Genomic DNA, 24711 nt, shown 5'->3' on the forward strand with positions numbered 1-24711 from the left:
AAGCTGACTTTAAACAAAATAAAACTGCAAAGCTGACTTAAATCAGTCGCCATTGTGCAGCACATGTTAGCCCACTACCCATTTTCTTGCAACAAGTTGGCTGCGCATTAGATTTCTACATTGTTTAGTAGCTTTAATGTCATTTCGATATTTGTTTTCTACCTTAGACACATAGAAAGTGGGTGGGTGCTGGATTCAGGGCCATGTTAGACTCAGGCAAATGCTGGTGTGTTTTGGTTTTTTTTTTTTCTGCAGCTTGTTTAATTCTACCTGCTGGATAATTTGATCTATTTTGTCAGCCCTGTCATGGTCGAGTTAACGGAGGTCGACTGTATATAATTAGTATGTTCAAATACAAATTAAATATTATACTTCTAATTACTATATTAAAACTTAAAGCCATATATTCTGCATTCTTTAATACTATACGGCAAGACAGAAAGGCACTCTGAAATATCTAGAACTAACCAAATACTCAGAAGAGCACTTGTGTGCAACCTGCTTTCGTTTCTTCTTCAGCCAGGTCATCAACATAGCAGCATGGTGGCTTCAGGCTGTGGGGATGCGCGACTCTCACGCGTCCCCTGATATGTTGTTTTCCCGCACGGCTCGCGTGGCCTGGCGCCCGCGGCGGTCGGAGTGGTTGAGGCGCAGTACGAGAGATGGCGCGAGTGTTGCGCTGCGAACGCCACCGATAGGCGGGGTTACTTGGGCGCCGAAAGACAAGGCGCTTCCTCTTTGGTTGGGGACAGCAAGCAGCGCGGACGTGCCGTGCCGCGCGTGCGCCGAGCCATGCTTCTGCGAGACCGTCTCGCGTGGCCGCCTTCGAACGTGCCACCGTTCGCGTGACCGTACGCGCGAACGACCAGGCGTTGGGATCCAGCATGGGGCGAACATATTCGCTCGCTATCCGGTCGCGGTGAGTCGGACTTCCTAGATTTGTCGCGCGCCCATCGGCATGTTTTGGGGATAGCAACTCGGCTAGCAGGCATTGATCTATGAAAGGTGCAATAAATGCCCTTGTGATTGTTTGCACTACTGTGTTGTCGTTCCTTTGTCCCAAGAGCACGGGTGAGAGAACCCCACAAGGCATGGTTTCTTATCATCAGTTATGCAGTGTCACATGTCATCTTATGCACTTGTTTACACAGAGCCTCTGAGTGGGTGCCTAATTTTGTGCTGCCTTGTATGCTCGTGTCACAGGAGATGGTCACAATTAGGTGAGCTGTCTGTAAACCGTAATATGAACCAGGGCGAGATGGCGCAAGCATCTTGCTTTAAGAGCGATTGCTTTGCCTCCTACGCCACCAACCAGGTGGTGGTGTGCTAGGCGCTCCTGCCTCGCCAAGCAGATGATCGCTGACAAAACCGCGGGGCTGATCAATCACAAGAGCGCAAGTGAACGTTCAAAAAGCGAGGTGCTTGTACAATCTCGCCCCTGCATAAACAGTGAACAAGAAATAAGTGATGAGAAGTCCGAACAGCAGACTTTTTGTGGCTTTTTTTTTTTTTTTGTGACAGTATGACTTTTTGTGGTATCATAAAGCCATCAACGTGCTGAGAGCTTTTGCTGGAGCTGGGAATCCCCTACTTTTACTGCCTCACACAAACTATACTGCTGAACTATTCCATTGCAGAAAAGATACTATTAGCCTCAGTGTTTCCATGTGCTCACATGTCCACCTGCGAGCTTTTAAATTCCTAGAAATCCAGTAGACACAAAAGGGGGGGGGGGGGAGAAGAGGGGGTGAAGTGGGAAATAGCATGCATTAAAAAGATGGTATGCCTTGAGCACACACCTCTTGTGGGATACATATGTACTTTATTAACAATCATTTACATTTTGATACTGCACATATGCAGCAGCAAAGTCAAAACAGCAGATATAGACAAGCTACACATTGTTTTTAGATGACAGTGACCTTTTTGGCAGAATTTTTGTTGCTAATTTAGGCTGCTTTAGGAACTCGTCTTAATAAACTTGTTTGAAGCAAGTACACCTCTGACACATGGTGTCTTGCACTGCAACAAGAGGGCAAAGCACAGGCACTATCACAATTTCCTTTCTGTATGTATTTTTTTGCAATCTTGCCCTGGCCCATCTTTCAAACACTTTGAAACTTTTACGAGAACGAAATTCATTCCCATTGATGCAGCATTATTCAAATTGTAGAACAAGCCCCAATTCCTAAACATTGATGCAACATTAGCCAAATTGTAGAACAAGCCCAAATTTTTAAACTTCCCAATGCTGCTTAGGTTTGGCAATCTGACAAGTACTAGCACATTCAGCATGGCATACCAAATGGCGATACAACAGGAAAGGATGAAGTAAAACTGCAGCATGCAGAGGGGGGGGGGGGGGGGGGCAAGAAGGAACAACAAAACATTTGCCACTAATTTCAAAAGGTGGCGCTCAAGTCACCATTATTTAACTTACATGAGACCACATGCACCAGGGCAGCAATTTTGTATTGATGCCTTTTCCAATGTTATTCCTTTTCGAACATTCTGCGTTTCGTCAGTGGTCAGAGTGAAACTCTAACCACGTTATCGAGGAGATCAGCAGACCGTGAACAGAGGATAATAAGAGTGGCATAGGATCAAGCGGAAGGCATCGCTACAAAATCATGGCCCAGAAGAGAGAGTGCCATGAATAGCACATCACAACATGCTTGTGCTAAAGCTCACCTTGAATATTTTTGAATCAGGACGGTTGTACTTCTTGGCATTTTCAAAAAGGAGATTGAAATCATCCACTACCTCCACCATGCTTGTGTAGCCTTCAGACTGCAGGTGTTAAAAAAAAAAAAATTAATACAAGAGATAGCAATGCAAATTAGATGCAAACATAACATTGTCAATGTTGTCCATATTTTTTCTCCCTAGAACCATATAATTCTGAGACTGTTTCGTGTGACTTAGATACTCAAAATTTTTCCGACATCTTTTACATAAGGCACATCTAGACAGCTGCACACCTGTTTCATGTATGCACACTCATTGGTGTCATGCACACTTATTGGTGTCAAATATAAAAAAGATGCTTCGTAAGAAGCTTTCGCTCGGGAGCTCCCATCTAAATACATGGGACTGGAGAAATTGTTTTTCTCAACCACTGTACCAATTTTGATTAGGTGTGTTGAACTTAATCTAGAGACTGTAAGAAGAAAATTTTTTATTTGAGTCGTCATAGTTCTTTTAAATGCCCCCTTCCCCCCCCCCCCTCCCCATCCCACCTTCCCTCACACATAAAAAAGCTCATGTACCAAGTTTACAACTCTGTAACTCAGCAATAAAACACAATATCACAATTCCGTAAATTAAAGCAGGCAAAATTGATGGATTATGCACCGTTCTAAAATATACCACTAAATTGTGAGTAGGAAGGAGTGCTGCAAAACCTTTGTAAACACTGTAACAACTTCACCTAAGTTGCGAATCTATAAATCCAATTACTTTACTTTCGATGCTCAAACAGATGCGCTTTACAGAACTGCAACATCTGTCTTTGGTGCAGAGTTACAGATTTGTAAACTTCGTGATTCAATTTTGCTTACACTTGCTAGTTTTAGGGAATCAAATAAAAAATATTCCAAGCACTAAGTGCAAATATAATTTCTTTATGCTTTACATAGAGTTGGCTCCGAGCTAAAGCTTCCTTCTCAGCAAGAAATTAAAGACCACTAACCTTTATTTTTCCTGCAATCTTGTTGAGAGATATTGGCTGCTTAATTTCTCTGTAGTAGTCCGGGTACAGCCTGAAAAGCACCAAAACATACGATGTCAATGTAAATATAAATACAAAATTCTTTTAGAATAAAAACCAATCTCAAGAAACAATTGGATGTCATACTTTACTACAACATATCCAAGCCCTGTGTTAATATCGCAATAGGTCCATGTTATGATGGGGCATTAAATTGCCTGTAGCACAGCATTTCACAAAGCCAGTCTTTCTAACTTCTTTTTTTTCATCTTATGTTTTCTGCATTGAGCTCACTATTTTCATCTGCTTGTTTGCATTTTTCATGAACATACAAAAAGCATCATCATCATCATCAGCCTAGTTACGCCCACTGCAGGGCAAAGGCCTCTCCCATACTTCTCCAACTACCCCGGTCATGTACTAATTGTGGCCATGTTGTCCCTGCAAACGTCTTAATGTCATCCGCCCACCTAACTTTCTGCTGCCCCCTGCTACGCTTCCCTTCCCTTGGAATCCAGTCCGTAACCCTTAATGACCATCGGTTATCTTCCCTCCTCATTACATGTCCGGCCCATGCCCATTTCTTTTTCTTGATTTCAACCAAGATGTCATTTACCCGCGTTTGTTGCCTCACCCAATCTGCTCTTTTCTTATCCCTTAACGTTACACCCATCATTCTTCTTTCCATAGCTCGTTGCGTCGTCCTCAATTTCAGCAGAACCCTTTTCATAAGCCTCCAGGTTTCTGCCCCATATGTGAGTACTGGTAACACACAACTGTTATACACTTTCCTTTTGAGGGATAGTGGCAACCTGCTGTTCATGTTTTGAGAATGCCTGCCAAACGCACCCCAGCCCATTCTTATTCTTCTGGTTATTTCAGTCTCATGATCCGGATCCGTGGTCACTACCTGCCCTAAGTAGATGTACTCCCTTACCACTTCCAGTGCCTCGCTACCTATCGTAAACTGCTGTTCTCTTCCAAGACTGTTAAACATTACTTTAGTTTTCTGCAGATTAATTTTCAGACCCACCCTTCTGCTTTGCCTCTCCAGGTCAGTGAGCATGCATTGCAATTGGTCTCCTGAGTTACTAAGCAAGGCAATATCATCAGCGAATCGCAAGTTGCTAAGGTATTCTCCATCAACTTTTATCCCCAATTCTTCCCACTCCAGGTCTCTGAATACCTCCTGTAAACATGCTGTGAATAGCATTGGAGAGATCGTATCTCCCTGTCTGACGCCTTTCTTTATTGGGATTTTGTTGCTTTCTTTGTGGAGGACTACCGTGGCTGTGGAGCCGCTATAGATATCTTCCAGTATTTTTACATATGGCTCATCTACACCCTGATTCCGTAATGCCTCCATGACTGCTGAGGTTTCGACTGAATCAAACGCTTTCTCGTAATCAATGAAAGCTACATATAAGGGTTGGTTATATTCTGCACATTTCTCTATCACTTGATTGATAGTGTGAATATGGTCTATTGTTGAGTAGCCTTTACGGAATCCTGCCTGGTCTTTTGGTTGACAGAAGTCTAAGGTGTTCCTGATTCTATTTGCGATTACCTTAGTAAATACTTTGTACTTAGTAAAAAAAGCAGCATAATCTACCTTAAATACCTAAAACAAGGACATCACAATAGGCACACAAAATACATACACACTTGCCACTTAAGCAAGTTCTAAATGACGGTTCACTGCAGCATAATAGGAATTGTCTTTTCTTACTCATTTTCAGACAGCAAAATGAAGAATATGAGAAACTGCTGCTTTTAACTTTGAACAACGCACAGCTCTCTAAACCCAAATCAAACGAAGGCATAAGTGTGCACAGTATAGGGACAGCAATGGTTGAGAGTGACACTAAGCTTTTAACATTTCTCACTTTTTGGATGGTAGCTTGACAAATGGCTCAGCGAGGAAGTAGCCTTGGCACTGGTAGTTGCGAACGCCCTCCAGCAGCTGCCACATGGGGCTGTTGACGGGGTCCTCGGTGTTCGAATCATTGTCGCTTTCTTCTGCAGCTGAACTGGCTGCTGCTACTGCTGCTACTGTTGCCACTGCAACAGCATCCCCCTCAGCAGCAGGAGAAACTACCTCTGGCTTTCCCACAAGTGGGTCAGCATCCTCGTATTTCAACGCTGCTGTGATGGCCGACAGCTTCTGGTGGCTCATGAGACGGCGTGACCTGTGAGGGTTTGCAGACAGCACATTTTCATAGAACATTAAACAAAGCTCTTTAGGGCAACCCTTGATATCTTACTTAGAAAAATAAAGAGTGAAAGAGAGAGAGAAGTCAGCTGATGTTCCCAATGCCACGAGGTCCTCACAGTCAGAACACAAACTGATTCAGAAGCAGCAATATGTACACATCTATCTGCAGTTTGGTACCTTGTACTACCAGCTCCACCTGTCGACCCCGCTCCTGACAGGTGTGACAGCAGATGCACTCACTGTAATTATTTACCTCCTTCTTCTTCCTATTAGTTCTTCCTATTAAAAACAGAGTGGTCGGGGTCACTAATGTGCCTGCGTGCAGTGTATGGAAGAACCACATAATATTCCCGTGTAGCTGCTTTGCAACCTCTGGAGCCACTCCAACAACTACGAAATCTAGACTGGGGACAACATCATGAATGACGAGCTGAACTGAGACTTTCAAGCAATGTATGGAAGCCCTGCTCCTGCAACACACACTATGAAAGTGGTTTTTTCTTTTGAGCAGTGGCCCCAACGTATGTGAGTACACGTTTTGTGTGTGGGTCATTTCACACGCCATTCCCTTCGTATGGAATAGTGTGCTAGGCAAGCCTTCAGGAAGAACCCTGCCGCTCTCAGTTAACAATCTTTTGCTCTCTTTTCTCGCTGACCAAAGCTGTACCGCAGAGTACAGAGATCTTTACTGTACTGGAACATACAGACAACGCCAATGGTGCCACACACAGCAGCAACAGCTGCAGGTTACAAGATTTTTCCTTTTCCCTTGGAGCTGTTTGGCAGCCTTCCTTTTCCTTTCAACATAGTATAGTGTAGAACATGGTCCCATTCACTAACATTATGTTGCCCTCTTCCTCTGCCCTCACAACAACGGACCACTCATGATGACTCTGCAATAACTTCTAAAGGGGTCAAGAACTCCTCCTATCCAATACTAAGTAGTGCTTGCCTTACTGCTGCTGCTTCCTTATGTGGTTTTAAAACTACGGGCAAAATTTCCTATTCTGCAAAGTAACAATGTTTGCTTTTAATGTTGCAGCTTGAGACTTTATTTAAAGCTGAGAACCAATACATTAAGGTGACTATCGTCCCTGGTATCCAATTAAATGTGCTTCTAGTGCACACAGTCATTACTATTGGCACCATAGCCAGAAAGCAATGCATAAGACTATTCTTAGCATGACTTGCATACATTTAAATAAAATAAGATACCTTGCATCACCTACTGCACATGTACAGGTGCTTATGGTAGATTGCTGCACACAACGCCTCAACATCAGAGACATCCGAGTGTGCTTACTGAGCGCCACAACTGAAGATCAGTGGCCCACAGCAGAAGCCATGTGCCTTACACTGCACGCTCTAAATGTAAACTCTGTGCACATGTAAAGCACTGAAACATGAATTTTTACCAAGACTGCATGTGGAAATGTACGCTAAATACCATGCCTATGCACATCTGCTACACACAGGCTCCAACACTCTGGTCTAAAAGCAAGATAAAAAAAAATGTTCTCATGCTTCTTGTCATATGAGCTAACTTCAGCAAAAAGGTTGTATGGGAAGTTGAAAAGAGTTCAAGAGTTCATTGAGAAAGCAGATAGGACAAAAGCTTATAACACAGACAATACTGTGCAGATGTCATTTGTAAACGACGCAGAAGCTACAAATGCAACAAACCGTATTCTCTCGCTGCACTTTCCAGGTGCATTTTTCCTCTGGTCGATCTCTGCCTTCTTCATTCGTATCACTTTCTTCATTGCAGTTGCATCCTGAAAATGAAAAAGAAAACACGCATACGAAAGAAGGGAGATCATAAATTGCCAGTGCTGTGCTTTAGGAAACATGGCACTTAGGGAGGCTGGCTGCTTTACACCACATGCACTTACAACCTCTGCTAAATATGAACCAGCATTCGTGTTTTGCTAACTTAATGCACGCAGGAAAAGGTACTTTCAGAAGCAGCAGCCATGTTTTATAACAACTGTATAAGGCCTACACAACCGAGATAAAGAGAGAGAGAGATAAACAAAACAATAGAGCAGACAACTACAATTCATAGGTTGATTGCAGTGAGGTTACCATGAACCTTTCATTTTGCAACATTCTTCGTAAAGAATAGCAGTGCGGCTGTGGCATGGGTAAGAATGTGAAATATTTTCAACCTGTATAAGTCTTTTGACCTGTTTGTCTTTAAAAAATAAAATTACTCATAGCCTTTGCTTCTGTCCCTTTTCTTGTGTATGTATGCAAGAAAGAAATAATGATACTGCTAGCACTACTGATACTACAATACAGACCAAGCCCATTACAACACATCTGCATACAACATACTTTTGGATATAATAGACAATTCTTTTCACTTAGTTTGGTCTGCCTAGTTTACTTAGGCAACAAATTCTGCTCCTAACGGACCCGGCTACAACAGACTATCGGCTACAACAAACACATTTTGGGGGAAATTTTGTCCGGATGGTGCAAATACAACATACTTTGTTGCAGTAATATGTGCGTGTGGCAGTGCATTGCATGCAACTATTTCTGGCCACCCCGGTATGCATGAAAATTGACTTTTTCTTGAGCAATGAACACGCAATACTATGTTTCATACATAACAGGTCAGGCTAAGTAAACTACAGAGACTTCTCTCACTGTTCGCATTCACAACCAAAAAGTGGAGCATCATGCATGAAAGAAAGATATTAGGTATGCGCCATTTAATTTGATGTAAAATTAAGCCTTGTAATTTTACGTCACAAAATATGATGTAGTTATTACATGAAAAGCGTTCAAGACCTAAGCCTATTTACCATCAAACGAGCGAAGAAACATGTTTCTGCAACCAGTGGCCACAGTGCATCCCTTGCACTTACGATCAAAACATAGTAATGAGATGCTGTAACACTCCTCCTAGAGCAAGTTGGTGGATACACATTGAAGCCATAGTAGCACAAAGAAACATGGACAAAGAGGATGAGAGCACGCTACTAGCGGCCATGGTGTCCTGTCCTCTTCTTTGTCCATGTTTCTTTGCGCTACAATGGCTTCAGTAGTAATGAGACATGCATATCATGCTTAAAATCATTGCAAAAAAAATTTCGCATGCAGAAAGATTGCATTTTGGAGTCCATGTTGTTCGATGTAACACTTGGCATGGTTAACTACCTCGTTTTTAAGCAAAATATGAGAAGTTGCCTTCATTTATGAGTGTGCAAATTGATGCCAAGATGGCGCTAGCATGAACTCGTGCCACTGCCTGCTTGCTGCTGCAGAAAGCAGCGATTCAGGGAGGGTTGCTGCATGTTCCACAGCATTCCAAGGGAGTGGGCAACATGTGGCAAACCTCCCTGAATGGCTTGGCTACAATCTGCAGCTTGGCATCAGCTTGCATCCCTATAAACAAAGGCAACTTTTGAATTTTTCTTCTTAAAGACCAGGCAATTAACTGTGGTAAGTGCTATGTTGAACGATGTAGACTCCAAAATGTGATCTTTCCACTAAACTTGAGCAAGAACAGTGTGGCGGTAAGCGTAAAATCTTTTTCTAAGGATTTTCAGCAAACTATGAACGTCTCTGTACACCACGGCACAAATGCACACAAGTAATATGCGATTTGACGTAAACATGTGCCACTAGTTGTAGTTGTAATAAATGAAGTAGTAATTTCATACAAAATGTCAACGATCAAGGATGACAGCATTGCTAAACGTGAGGAGTAGGACTTCTGTAGCCGAACTACGTGTCTAGCTTCTTCTGCAGCGTTGCCGGCTATATATGAAACAGAGTATAGTGGAGTGCTTCCCAAAATGACATGCTGCGTATCGCCCTGCTGGCTAATAAAGAGTTTTCGGGTCGACCGCGCAGATGACTTACCGCAACCCACTGCTGCCGCTTTAGTCAACTGCTGAGGATGCAGCTAGGCCTAACCAGCTTTGCTTTGAAGCCATTGCAAAACCCTCGCCGACGAATGCAAAGTGCATCGTCTTAGAAAAGGCTTATTTCTCATTGCATCAATTTGCACCAAAAAAACAGATGTACTGCCGCTCGTGGCCTCCGGATGCGGCTCCGAGTTGAACTTGCCTTGTACTGTAGCTCCTGTTTGTGCTACAGGTGTGAACAGTAGTCTTCACATGTCACAAAAGATCAAATTAAGAGATCAGTTTATTCTACCGACCACTGTCTTGCGTCAAACTGTAGGCAATGTTTGTGTTATTGTGGCAGTGGCAGCCATGGCAGCAGGCCAGCCAGCTCTCTGCCATGTCAGCCACCCGGGCTGACATGGAAAAGAGCTGGCTGGCCGGCTCTTTGCCATTGTGCCGGGCACTCTTGCATTTGTGCGGGTGTATATGTGCTCTAGGGCAGGGAAATTGCCATTTGTTGGCATCCAGTATACGAAATACGAAAGACACCGACATGCCGTGCCACGTGTGTTTGTTCAATACCGCATAAAACTGTTTACCTATTATTTATTATTTTAATTTCAATATTTTAAGAATTATTACAATCGCCTTTTGGTTAGTAAGGTATATGTGAAGTTCCACCATTTCACAGCGTACAGCTGCCTTAATTTTGGATAGAACAAATTTAGATGAAAACGAAACTTTCTCACTCTATATTATACAGTGAGACCTCCGTGATACGATCACGGCTGGTACTAATTTCAGGGTGATACAAATTCATATAATTCCCTGGCTGAAGCATGCTGCATACTATGAGCTATATTTTGGATGTCCCGAACGCTCCCCCGAGCCGGTTTGCGCGGTACAAATGACAGAGCCGCACGGTCGCAACTGCCGGCAGCAGAGTGGTGAGGAGGCTGCGCCAAGCACGTCGAGGCGGTTCGGCAAATGGACCATTTCCACGCTAGCAGCGTGGGTGGAGGCCGGCAGAAGGCAGCCAATACCACAGTGCCAACTGCACGCACAGTACGGAGTGCAAACAGTCCAGCGAATAGTGAGCGGCGAAGGCCACTACTGTTGGTAGCAAAGTGTCTAGGAGGCTGCGCCGAGCACACCAAGGCAGGTCGGCTGGCAGACTGTGCACCTGTTTACAGTGTACCAGAACAGGGCAGTGAAGTGACCATCACAGGCTGTGCCTTGACAAAGTGGTAATGGTAGGTGGTGAACGTAGCAGCGCCATTGTAGTTACTGACTGCACTATGCCCCTTAACAACACACGCGCGAGATTTGGCTTAGGCAAGCTGTTTCAGCTGCATATTCTTTTATTTTGTGCGTGTTTTGTGAAACCGATCGTGTATAAACGCTGACTCCTTGCTTCAGCAATGGGTCAGCAATGCTTATCCTTTGCTGAAGCAACATCATTGGTAAGCAACGCTGACCCAAGTAAAATTTGGAAAAAAGAAAATGAGAGTGGTTCATGCTTTTCAGCTCTTTGGAAAGGCATCTCTTCAAGCATTCTTTCTTTATCGAACACAACTAGAGAGAAACTGTAGCTGCATAGAAGCTACTGCAATGTTCTTTCCAAGAATGACGTCACTGATTGCTGTAATGACATCTAGGTATCCAGCAGAAGCTCTGACATCCAATTCTACCAGTGCACAAAAAATCCAAGATATGCTTGAATTTCTGAACACATGGGAACATCACACTGACGAGGCATTTTCTCAGTGACTAAACAGCAGAAGGATTAAGGAAAACACTCACAAGTACGCCCGAGCTTCTTGACTACATAAAAAAAAAGGTCAAATTCAAATATTTGCTAGCTTGAAGGCTTAGCCAAGATAAAGCTGAGAACTTTTTTGGTATATAGTGAGACTCTTGTCGGGCTGCAAGAGTCATTTAATGTCACAGCAGTTTTTACTGTCTGTTCATTACCTTTCTTTTTTACAACTTGGCATGAAGCGTCGCGGGCAGCTCTAAGGATACCTCTAACGGAAAGTTTTTGGAGACAGCGTTGACTCATTCGATCAACCAATGGCCCTCAGTCCTGAGCAGCTGTGGAGCACCTGACCAAGGCATGTAATGCAGAAAAGGGTGCTAAGAATCTCTGGACCTGGAAAGGCTGCCAATGAAAACTGACCCTGGCAACATTCAACACCCGAACTCTCACGAGTGAAGCTAGCTTAGCAGGACTCTTTGAGAAACTATCAGGCATTGTTTGGGATATCATCGGCCTTAGTGAGATTAGAAGAACTGGTGAAGCTTGTACAGTGCTGAATAATGGACATGTCCTCTGCTATAGAGGTCTTCCAGATAAGAAGCAATACGGGGTAGGATTCTTAATCTATAAGGACACAACGGGCAACATTGACGAATTCTACAGCGTTAATAAGAGGGTAGCAGTAGCTGTAATAAAACTTAATAAGAGGTATAGATTAAAGGTAACACATGCCTACACTCCAACCTCCAGTCATGATGATGATGAAATTGATCCGTTTTATGAAGATGTTGAATTAGCAATGAGAAAAGTAGAAGTAGGATGCAGGATGTAGAAGTGTTAGGTAGGGCAAAGTGCAGTGATCATAGGTTAGTGAGGATTAGGATTTACCTCAATTTGAAGAGAGGAAGAGTAAAATTGGTCAAGAAGGAACAAGCCAACCTAGATGCAATAAGGGTAAAAGCAGACCAATACAGGCTGGTACTTGCAAATAAATATGCAGCCTTAGAACATAAAGATGAAGATGACATAGATATAATGAATGAAACTGTATCTAGGCTGGCTTCAGAAGCAGCAATTGAAGTGGGAGGCAATGCTCGAAGGCAATCAGTAGGCAAGCTCTCCCAAGCAACAAAGGCCCTAACTAAGAAGCGACAAAGAATGGAAGTGGCCAAATCAAGTCAGATAGAATTTGCGGAACTGTCAAAACTGTTTAACAAGAATAAAATAAGGGACATTCGAAAATTATAATGTGGGAATGACTGAGGAAGCAGTCAAAAATGGATGCAGCATGAAATCAGAGAGAGGGAGACTTAGCATAGGACCAACCAAGATGTATGCACTGAAAGATAAGCAGGGTAATACCATCAGCAATCTCTAAGATATAGTAAAAGCAGTGGAAGAATTCTATACTGACCTGTACAGTACCCAGAGCAGCCACGATACCTCCATTCGAAAGCAGTAATGAACAGGTTACAGAGGCTCCTTCTATAACTAGCGATGAAGTTAGAAGGAGAAGATGCAATAACAGTCGATTTAATCAAAGATGGAGGAGACATAATGCTTGAAAAACTGGTTGCCATTTATACGAACTGTCTATCAACTTCAAGGGTCCCAGAGAACTAGAAGAATGCAAACATCATACAAATCCACAAAAAGGGAGACATTAAAGAACTGAGAAATTATAGGCCCATTAGCTTACTTCCAGTATTATATAGAATAAGGGCAACACTGGACTTCATTCAGTCGACCAAAGAAACAGGCTGGCTTCAGGAAGGCATATTCTACAATGGATCACATCCATGTCATCAATCAGGTAATCGAGAAATCCACTGAGTACAATCAGCCTCTCTATATGGCTTTCATAGATAACGTAGATAATCTCTCCAATGTTATTCACTGCATGCTTGGAAGAAGTATTCAGGCTATTAAATTGAGGTGGCTTAGGGGTAAAGATCAACGGCGAATATCTCAGCAACCTTCGGTTTGCAGATGGCATTGTCCTATTCAACAACAGTCGGGACAAGTTACAACAAATGATTGAGGACCTTAACAGAGAGAGTGTAAGAATGGGGTTGAAGATTAATATGCAGAAGACAAAGATAATGATCAATAGCCAGGCAAGGGATCAAGAGTTCAGTATCGCCTGTCAGCCTCTAAAGTCTGTGAAGGAGTATGTTCACCTAGGTCAATTACCCACAGAGGACCCTGATCATGAGAAGGAAATTTACAGAAGAATAAAAACGGGTTGGAGCACATACGGCAGACATTGTCAGATCCTGACTGGAAGCTTACCATTATCACTGAAAAGAAAGGTGTGCCATCAGTGCATTCTACCAGTGCTAACATGTAGGGTCGAAACTTTGAGACTGACAAAGAAGCTCGAAAACAAGTTAAGTACCACGGAAAGAGTGATGGAAAGAAGAATGTTAGGTGTAACGTTAAGAGACAGGAAGAGAGTGGTGTCGATCAGAGAGCAAACGGGGATAGCTGATATTCTAATTGACATTAAGAGAAAGAAATGGAGCTGGGTAGGTCATGTAATGTGTAGGTTAGATAACTGGTGGACTATTAGGATTACAGAATGGGTGCCAAAAGAAGGGAAGTGCAGCCGAGGACAGCAGAAGACTAGGTGGGGTGATGAAATTAAGAAATTTACAGGCACTAATTGGAATCAGTTGGCACAGGACGGGGTAATTGGAGATCATAGGGAGAGGCCTTCATCCTGCAGTGGACATAAAATAGGCTGATGATGAAGTTGCACACAGAGGAAAATACAAAGGTTCTGACTAGACCTTTGCCAGCAGAAAGTGATGAACACATGTATCATGTGAAGAGAAGCGAGTCAAAATTAATATATTACATTTCTGGCTATGTGGTAAAAAAGTGCATACTGCCAACCAAATGTCCTGATTGCATTGCCCGCCTCGTGATCACAACTAAGCAAGTGCGCTTGTTGGCTGCTTCTGCATTTGTGCAGTTCAAAGATCAAGGTGGTTTGTTGTACCCTTCAGTTGAACTTTTCATTTATTACATGCCTAGAAGATATTTTCACAAATTGTTTCTCTACTAATAAGGTACACAGTGAAAGCATAATGGACATCTTGGAGATGATTCATTCTGCTAGGCCCTTAAGTATATTGGTTGCACAATGCACACAGAATGCTTGACACCCTCTGTCGTCAACTTTTATGTCACAACCAGGCTCCACTTTTTTGTAAAGGAGCTGAACAAAGCGAACACCTCCAAGTGGAAGTCATCTAAGCACTTGAAGTTAAGCAGGCTGACTTGAACGCATGTTAAACCATAAATTTGACTCTTATGCCAGCATCCCCGAATGATAGAAGCAGCTTAACGTTTGTATTGTGTGTACAGCACAATTGTTCATCTGTATTGTGAATTTCTTTAAATCATTCAGTGGGCTTCACTTTTCATATATTTCTACTTATTTAACCATGGCACTGCACGCAACATGTTCATTTCTGTTGTGCATTCCTCTATTGCATTCTCGATTTTGTCATACCATGGAAAACCTTTTAATGTGTTTCTGATATCATTGTATATTTGTGTTGTACATTTGTGTATGTTAACTTCTGCACATTGTCTTGATTTGCAACATCTTGTTTATGTTTGTTGTGCATTCTAATAGTATGTGAATTTTTGGCATCCTTATCCCATAGAAGTGTGCAATTAAAGTTCTAAGGCAATGATTACCTGTAACAGTGTTTTCTTTTTTTTTCGTCTGATCTGTCCATTGTGCAAATTTTTAATGCCATACCAGTAAATATTAACTGCTGAAATGCGCACGGCATGCCCCCGTCCTTTCCCATCGGCACAAGAAAGCATCGGTGCATCGCAGTTTTGGCTAAAATAGAGAAACAGTAAATTTCAGATGCAAGAAAAGTTAGTTCAACTGAAAGGGCACGTCCTTGGTGCGAATGAATGAAAGAAGTTGCAGAAGTAGCGTTTAGAGTGAACATGCTGCATAAGCTTCCATGCGCGCCTTCCATAGTCGCCGATCACAGCGCCACCGCTACTTTCGCCACTGCGATAGTCGCCCAAGGAGTGCAGTCATTCCACTGCCCTATTCTAGTACACTGTAGCCTGGTGCACAGGGGGAGGCCGGCAGAAGGCAGCCGATAACAAAGCAGCAACTGCGTGTACTGTACGGAGTGGAAACGGTTTGGAACTGGCAGTCTCTCTTACATTTCGCCGCTGGTGAGGCTCGCGTTCTGTGCTGTATCCAACATCTTTGCAAAGCCGGGGTTTTTTTAAAGCTTACATACAACCTTCAGAATTAGCTGCTAGTTGACCTGGCGAAGAAGAAAACCCAGAATGACATCTGGGACCTTTTCAATCGTGAAAAAATTTCTAAAAATGAGTTTATGGCTCTTTCACATGCCGATTTCATTTTTGTTTTGGTGATATGAATTTTGGGTAACACAAATGTTTCATGCGGCCCCTTGAGAGTTGCATAACTGAGGTTTTACTGTATTATGACACATTATAACGAGAGTTGATAGCAGTTTGAAGCGACCAACACTGGCGAGTACAAAATGCACTGACATATGGTTATGGCTACATTTTACCATTGCTAAGCTAGGTTTGGTGTTCTTACACAGAAAGATGGCTTTTTTTTCACCACCAAAACTTACAGGTGCGACTTGCACAACGGCAAGACACCCACTACACTATTCTCAATTTTATTTCACAGTTGGGGCTGCAGCTCAGCGCAGCCGTACGAAAATGGGTAATCAGAAAAGGGCGCCCTAACCTTTGTTCCAGCAATCATGAAAGTGGTAACTGAAAAGCTCAAGAAAACAGTTACGGACTTTACTCACAGCATCAACACTGTCATAGTCTCTATGTCATTGCGCAACTAAGAATGTCTGAAGAGTTAAAGGTTCTGGCTTTCGCAAAGCTGTAAGCTAAGGTTTCATTTTGTGGTGCACATCCTAACGCATCAGCCACATTTTCCATAGAACTTCTGAAGGACCTTACAGTGGCCGCAGATGGATAAATACCTGGACAGAATATTCTGAGTGGTGGCGAAAGTTTTCAAAATGAAACATGACATATACACACACAAGAGCAGAAGCCTTAACACACAAAAGTTTTCACAGTAATAAAAAGCTTGGAATGAAACTTACTGATACAGGAAACAAAGAACTGCAAGCCAGATTTTAGGTGGACGTCACAAAAGCAAATCAAAACACCTATCCATGGTTATGAATGCTGCTCAAGAAACAACACGAGTGGCTGTATTACAATATATTGCAGCTTGCAAGGGGACATTCCAGAGGTCACTCAAACGTTAGCACATAACTGATCACACATCAAAAAAATGCTTAGAAGAAATAGCGGATGTGTGCGCCCACCAATTGGCATGTTCAACAAATAATTTCAAGTCAAAAAAAAAAAAATTACAAGGGCTTTCATACAGACAAAAATGATATGCTACAGGCAGTGATAGCCTATTCAGGCATGTAGGTGCCTTTTGTTTTGACGTGGCGGCCACATCTTACCATATAACCATTATTTTAGCCCCTCTAATCCTCATTTTGTTTGTTTTGTTTGTTACTATTGTTACAATGCTTATTGAAAGGGCATCAGCACTTTACTAACTGCTCATTCAGCAACAGCAACTCATTTATCAGCAGCAGCTGCTGCTTCACCAGTCGCTTCAGCAGAGGGTGCACTGCATTTATAATCAGGCTCTTGTCTCCGGCAACCTCAAGACAACCCAATGACGGCTCAGTGATACTAGCAGATTCATGTCATGCTAACTGAACTCTCAAGGTTTCCTTGCTGCCTTACTGCCAGGAATAAAAATATCTGAACAACAAAAAGGCATCACCCAAAGTTGAACGCTGTATGTACAACCAAACATTGAAGGTTTCGAACAGAACGTGCCACATTCTTGCACAATATGAAACAGCCGCAAAACTGCTGGAAGATCAAAAAGCTAGCTCCTGTCATGCCTTATCTGTGTTTTGATGGCATTTGATGTTGGTTCACATTGACATAATCCCCAAGTGTAACTGCATGTTGCAACCTGCCCCTCTCTTCATTAGTACTCATTCAGTTTATATTTTGCTCCGACTTGCTGCTGTATATATTTATGTATCTTACGTGAGTCAGATGTAAAATCCAGAAGAAGAGAGAAACACACGCAAGATGAAATATGCTAGTCACAATGCATGTTGTTAATTGGAGACACCCCATGCCGTCTACATAGTATCAGCATACAATGGTGCAAAAGTCACAGGGTCAGAGTAACAATTTTCAAAACAGCCATTCCCTTCTTCATGCCCAAACACACGACATGCAAAAAAATACCATCTCTACAACCATTCTCATCCACAACAGGGTCCATGCGTCAATTCATGAAATGGAGTAAAATTGGAAAAAGAGGCAGAAAGAGGCATGCCATTCTTTTTTTTCCATGTTTTTTGTTTGTTTGTTTTTAGGTGAAATGCACGAAAGTTTCCCGCAGTGAGAGCAAGCAAGAGAGGCCCGCGCACCTTGTATATTAGCGAGCCAGGCTCGTTGAAAGTTCTAGCATTCTTGACGAGAAGCATCAGGTCGCGTTCCAGTTCAGCCAACGAGGTGTAAGTGCCCTCCTGGATGCGTGTCGCTATTATCTTCAAATCCACCGGGTCGGTGATTATCTTGTAATACTCCGGGTACAACTGCAAACAGCCAGACAGAGGATCAGGTCTCTTTTTCAAAGCCTGGGGAAGTTCCGGAGGATGCCTGTATTTTTTTTTCTTCCAAGATGCCACACGAGCTGGTAAAAACCCTTTTGTAGCATATAAGAAAAATGCAGGAGGGCTTGCATAGTGGCTTACTTTACATGAACTTATGCTTAAGCTTGGTGAAAGCTAATAAACAACCTAATTTTTCAGCATGCAGAATTTTTGCTGTGATCCATGTTGTCCAAAACGATAATATAGTTGACCTCCGTTAATTCGACACTGACGAGACCGTTGAAGTTGGTCAATTTATCCAGTAGGTTGAATTAAACAAGAGGTAGTAAAAATGCCAAAATATGCCAAAAAATGCCAAAAGATGTTGCCTGATTAATTTCGCACTATTTGCCCGATTTTAACATGCCCCCCAAATCAAACACACATCCACTTTATATGGGTTCATGGTAAAAGACAAAAACAGAAATAACATTAGAGCTCCTAAACAAAGTAGAAATCTGATGTGCACCCAGTATTTTAGCAAAAAGACAAATATAGAAACCAGGAAACTTTATCTCTGCTGAACGAAAATTGATTTATTCCTAGTGTCCGTCGTCACCACTCACAGACAGCCCTTTACTGTTTTATGAACCACAGCACGTAGTGCTTCGTGTGGTCCATTGCGTATTTGATAATAATGCTTTTATCAAACAACTCTGCAAGAGTTTCATATGTGAATGGTGGCCCATACCTAGACTAACCAATTAGTCAGTTCGTTCTGCAACACACGCCATTTCCTGGAATGTATTAAGACACAAGATGTGACTCGTTGCTACTAGAATGGCATGTAAGATAACTTATCTTTTGAATGAGCTTTCGTAATCAAAGACTGAAAGCAGCACATTGTTGCCATCATGCTACATGACAACTTGTTCTGTTGCCATCTTGTGATGGCAATGGTGATGAGGCTGGTTAGGCTGGCTTTGAAGGTAGTAGGCTGTTGCGAATGCCACAAACATGGTTTTGGTTTTCTATCAGACTACACTGTGCAGGCAATTTTTGGACCAATTAATTTACTCAGGAAAAAATTTTGCATATTAGAATCAAGCAAATACTGTAATCATTCATTGCGAACTACCATTCTTGCTTAAAAATCTTCCTCGGGCAGGTCGAAAATAGGCATTTTCAGTGAGAGATTGACGTGTGCTCAAAGCATTCACTGTCCCCCAAATGCCACCAAGACATAGGCAGTGCTGTTATTGGGGTCCCCATTGGCACACCTGTGGATGCTGACCAGTCAAGATGATTTCAGGACCAAATTAATTAAACCTTGGGCCCATAGAAATGTATGGGTGCTGGTTGGGACCGTTGGTCTGGATTGAGTTAAATGAAAAATTACATTAGCCGAAGTTGAATTAACGGAAGTCAACTATTCTACTGTCTAGACTAAAGTACTCTACAATGGCACAAGAAAAATCTTGAGCTTTCTCTACCAAGGTAAGACTAGACTGCCAGGCTTGTACACTTAATTGCACTTTCTTTTAGGCACTATCATAGTCCTGACAGGATATCTGAGTGGACATAGGGTTGCTATTAGCAGAATAATTAAAAAAGTTAAATGCACACCCCTGTTGAGGTTTGGACAGAAAGCAAGGCATGAAACATTATTTGAATATCCATTTCACTTAGTTCTTGAAGTGGTGCCAAGAGAGTGTAAAACACCAGTACTAGAGCTAGGCACTTGAATCTACGTGAATATGCAGTTCTATTTTAGCAGGCAAACTGATTGCAAACTGCAGTAGGTTGCACATTTTTAGGAATGGGCCAATACTCGAAGTTTTCAATACAAATTGAACATTAGACATTAACTATTTGCATTCGAAAAGGAACTATTTGATATCTTCGAATATACAAAGCTAACAAAATATCTTGCAACAATTGACTGTTAGGCACGGAGCAGCGCAATATGACAGAGACCAAGAATAAGAAGACACATACACAGCGAATCTATTATGAATCCAAGCCAACTAGCCCGGCAACGTGCCCTAGCAACTGACTGTTATAGCCGGTTGTTGCTCTCCGTCTGGCAAAACAAATTATCGCAAATTATGAGAAGTGAAGTAACAACAAACATTTTTGAAGCAAAGCAGAAATGAAATGAGTAATTCAACCTTTGCTCATCATATCATGGCAGAAGCATACATGACATCCTGTGATTTTTGGTTGTAGTCTTGTCATTTAGTGTTGCTGACAGTCTAGTCACGCATCAATTTTTTTCTTTTAGGCTGCAGCCAGTGGCGTTTTCCTTGCAACGGGCCTATTTTACATGTGTCTAAGGCACACAAGTCCATCAGCAGCTTTTTTCTTTTCCCACTTGTAATCTTTTGTCAGCAGACTACCTATTTAGCGTTTTTGGAAAGCTAGTCATACAGCAGCCATTAAGTTTTAGAAAACTTGTTTGCAATGAGGCTCCAAAGATGTTGAGAGGCTATTTGTACAGTTTTTTATTGACAATTAATGATTTTGAGTTTAAAGCTGATCCTTTATCCTTGATAGTTAGCTGTATTTTTTGCACTTGTCGGTACACGCACCTAACAAAAATAAATATTCCTATAGTAAGTATATCCATCTGCATTTGACTATTTCATATTCAATACTTACTATTTATATTCGATCCCTATTAAAATAGTTGTTATTTACCCACTTCTAACATTTTTTTGCTTGACAGGGTGAGCACCTGTCAACCCTTTTCCTTTCCCTCCTTTCTACATTCTGCTACATTTAAAGAAGATAGAACAAGATAAGGAGCTGTGCAGGCAACAGACCAGTAATTTCAGCATTTCTCAAACAACGAGATGTAGGTGTATTGGACTGACACGAACAAAGTTTTGAGAGAGTGCACAGTTAAAGGGATTGTTTTACACATTCCAGCTTTGGCATGCACAGTGAGAAAAGCACACAAGCTTGTAGGCCAATTCTGTGACAATGGAAGTGCAAGTTGAGGCCAAGCTGGGTTGAGGCACTTCTACAAGCCCCACATCGGAGCACTGAGGATATAATAAGCAGATGTCTAAAGAAAATGACAAATCAGATTCACATCCAAATTGACATTGCGCCTAATAAATCCCAAACAACATAGAGCACTGTGTGTGCCCCTGGCTATATATCTGTGCCAATGCACACGCATCGAAATCAGTATGTGTATGTCATGCATGTCTTCCTTCCAGGGATGTGGGTAGTGCAGAGATCTACTTATCCAGATATCAATGTACGTGCCTGGATGGCTCTCTGTGCATCCATCAGATGCTTGGGAATCAAAGTAAAGGCAAAGCTCAGGCCGCCAAAACTGTATTTAGCGTATGTACAGTCCAGAGTGGATGTAATGTTTGATCTGCACCTGTTGCAATCATAGGCATGCACTTTCAACAATCACGGCCACAGTGAGCCTGCATGCTCTAGCCTTGCCTTGGAACTAGCCACAAGGAGCACATGATAATGTGTATTGTGTGGTTAACTGCCCTTACTGCCATTAGTTACATACAATGTTGAGATGTTAACTTGTTGTGGATGCATAATCACATGCATACACATAATGGCACATGTTGTCCATGCTTATTAAAGGCCAACTGCAATGAAATTTCATGTTGGCTAAACCTGTTATGAGTGCTATACCACTGAAATAACCTTGGCAAATCTGCAGGTCTGGTTATTGTATAGTTTAGTTGTTGTATAGCATAGTAATTGTATATAGCATCTAAGCAGACGGTATGTGCACCTGGTGATTGTTGCTACGACATAAGTCCCAGCATGCCGCCTCCGTGATTTTTCAGAGTGCCGAGGGCAACTGCAGGCACCATCTTATCTTGGGAGGTCATGCCAAGGAGCTACATGTCTTAAGTTGTGCGCCAAATTACCACTCACATCAGTGAGTGGTAATGGCGGTGTTATTTTCTTTCAGTTTTGCTATCAAAAATTGAAATTTTTTCAAGCTTTGCATGATGCTTCTGCTCATATTTCAAATGACCAATTTTACACAGAAGCTCTTCTGTATCCACACTATATGATAGTAGGTGTTCAACCAGTTCAAAATTTTGTTGCAGTTGGCCAGTAAGCCTCACTGTGCACAGTGACTGCAATAAATGTGGTAAACTGCGAACAAAGCGCACATCACCAAACGTTGCCCTTCTTATTTAAAGGGGCCTCGCCACACAATTTTCTTACAACCTGAGAAGCAGACTGGAATAAGTGCAACTCCTTTGAATTATTATATTCCCCAAGAAAATTTTTGAGAAGGAGTTAATAAGAACAGACATCTAAAGAGCCCAATGCTTACTATCCCCATTCCCCCTGAACACATCATCACTTCGCAGCTGGGGTGGCGCCGATAGCCATTGTGTTTCTCACAATATTATCTAGAGGGAAATCTGGAGCTGCTGCACTGTGGTATACATGGGGATGCCCATATATTGTGACTTCGGATTGGCACCGTTCTCAGAGAGCCAGGAGACCTTGAAGACAAGTACCATTCCGTCTGTCACAATGATTTATTTCCTATTAAAACAGCATGTAAAAGGCTGTTTTAGCTTTATTATTATACAAAAAAAAAGCTTTCTTTAATTATGAGAACTTGTTGTTGTACGTACAATTAGTATATAAAATGTAAAAAGCACCAGAGGGCCGCTGAAGTTGGATGACAGACGACACGATTTGCGCATGCTTTGGAACAGTTCACTGTCTGTTCTTGCTTTTCTTCGCATAGTTATGCATTGTAGGTGAGTAAACATAATGGGAAGTCCTATTATGAGTGCATGAAAACCTTTTATGAAGATTTTACTTTAAGAATGAATTATTTATGTAGCCATATCCATGTTTCGGACAATACCTCTTACAACACCAGCCAAAACAAAGCCTCGCAGACACATATGCCATCATTCCCTTGACAGCACAGCGCCCCTTAGGAAACTCCCATAGACGGTGGTGCCAAATTTACCTCTAGGTGTTTTAGTGAGAAACTCTATGCCGATAGCAATACCCTGCCTATTGCCACTTTCTTCTTTTTGTCTCCGTTACGCGGTGCACAAACAGTAACCCTTCAAGGTTGGCATCTGACATAGGTGCATGAGAAACAGGATGGGCGGGATGCATTAACTAAAGTCGCTTCCCTGTCTGCTAGAAGATTGCAAGGTATGCTGCATGGATGAACTTTTTCTCAAGTGATTCATGGTTACGTATAATCACCCAATGGCTGGCATCTATGGGCTGTTACGCTGGCTATGACATCATTGACAGCGACAAAAAAGAGGGGGCCTTGAAAGCCGCAGGAGAAAGCAGGTGAGCTATTATGAGAGATTATGCACTCCCAGCTGCGTGCAGCAGAATGGTATTTTACACGCATGTTCGTGGCAGCACTGTATACAGATTGTGAGTGCCTTCTTACAGTGTTAAAAAGGCACTGCAGCACCCCTTTAAAGCACAGTTGCCTGTAGCTTTCATAACTGAAAATGCAGGATCATTTTGCACTTGACTTTCGAGGAGTACATTTTCCGGAATTAAAAGTGCATTTTTATTGGTTCTAGGGGCTTCCAACTTGGACCAGTACTACAGGCAATGAGGAGATAATTGTGGCTGTCCAATTATGGCTGTTTCCACATGAAGCTTGAGCTTCTTATGGCCCACAAAAAGCATGTGCACAACCTTTCAATTGGGTTCGAGCATACAAATGATTCTTGTAAAGTGGACACCTTAAGCAACGCTGAGAATTCACAGTGTTTTAATGACTGAATGCAGGGCAATCAGCATTCTTCAATGTGGCTAATCAGCTATCCAAAAGGTGCATACTATTGCATTGTATCAGGTTATTTGCAATTTTATCAAACAATTAAAGTTTCGTCTTCAAGAAAACAAAAGAAAGAGGGCCAGGTACATATAAGGAATGTGATGGCACAAAACTGAATGCTTTGTTAGAAATGGGAAAACGGGCACAGAATGAAGACATGAGGAGCAATCTAGAGAACATATAGGCATGCAGAGGTGGAAGATTATATTTCTTTAGCTGGAATTTTGCATGCTTGACAGCACCTTGATTAGATCATATCAATTAAATCAAATTTTGTAACAACCTTTCCCACACTCCAAACTTGCCCGAAAATATTAAGAAACTGCCACTACTTCTTCTCTCTCTCTCTTTTTCTTTTTTTTTTTTTTTTTGTTGCTGTCTGGTCCAATGAACTGCACTTTTTAGGTGAATATGTTCCAGTAACCCAATATATAAGTTTAAAATCTTTGGCATTCACTAATATATTGCAAAACAATTCAGTCTTTACAATCAATAAGCGGTAAGAGTGGCAGTAAAAGCAAAAATCAACTAAACTATTAAGCTAGTGCATGCACTGCTTTTCACATATAAGGAACGAGGCCAGATTCTCACTGCGATCTCATTTTCTGCTCCATTCTCCAGCAGATATTAAATATCGACATTA

General features: G+C 42.1%; 1 protein-coding gene across 1 annotated transcript in view; it reads right to left on the reverse strand.

The window, feature by feature from the left end:
- Nucleotides 1–1959: 1959 nt before the first annotated feature.
- Nucleotides 1960–24711, reverse strand: part of LOC126541962 (protein polybromo-1-like) — a 41972-nt gene continuing 19220 nt past the window's right edge. The window contains exons 4-9 of the mRNA XM_055077035.1: nt 18068–18235; nt 7608–7699; nt 5596–5898; nt 3692–3761; nt 2692–2790; nt 1960–2022 (exon numbers count right to left, since the gene is read on the reverse strand). Of these exons, the coding sequence (XP_054933010.1) occupies nt 1960–2022; nt 2692–2790; nt 3692–3761; nt 5596–5898; nt 7608–7699; nt 18068–18235 (795 nt within the window). The remainder of the gene's footprint in view (nt 2023–2691; nt 2791–3691; nt 3762–5595; nt 5899–7607; nt 7700–18067; nt 18236–24711) is intronic.

The sequence above is a fragment of the Dermacentor andersoni genome, chromosome 2 (genome assembly GCF_023375885.2).
Source record: "Dermacentor andersoni chromosome 2, qqDerAnde1_hic_scaffold, whole genome shotgun sequence".
In the NCBI taxonomy this organism is placed as follows: domain Eukaryota; kingdom Metazoa; phylum Arthropoda; class Arachnida; order Ixodida; family Ixodidae; genus Dermacentor; species Dermacentor andersoni.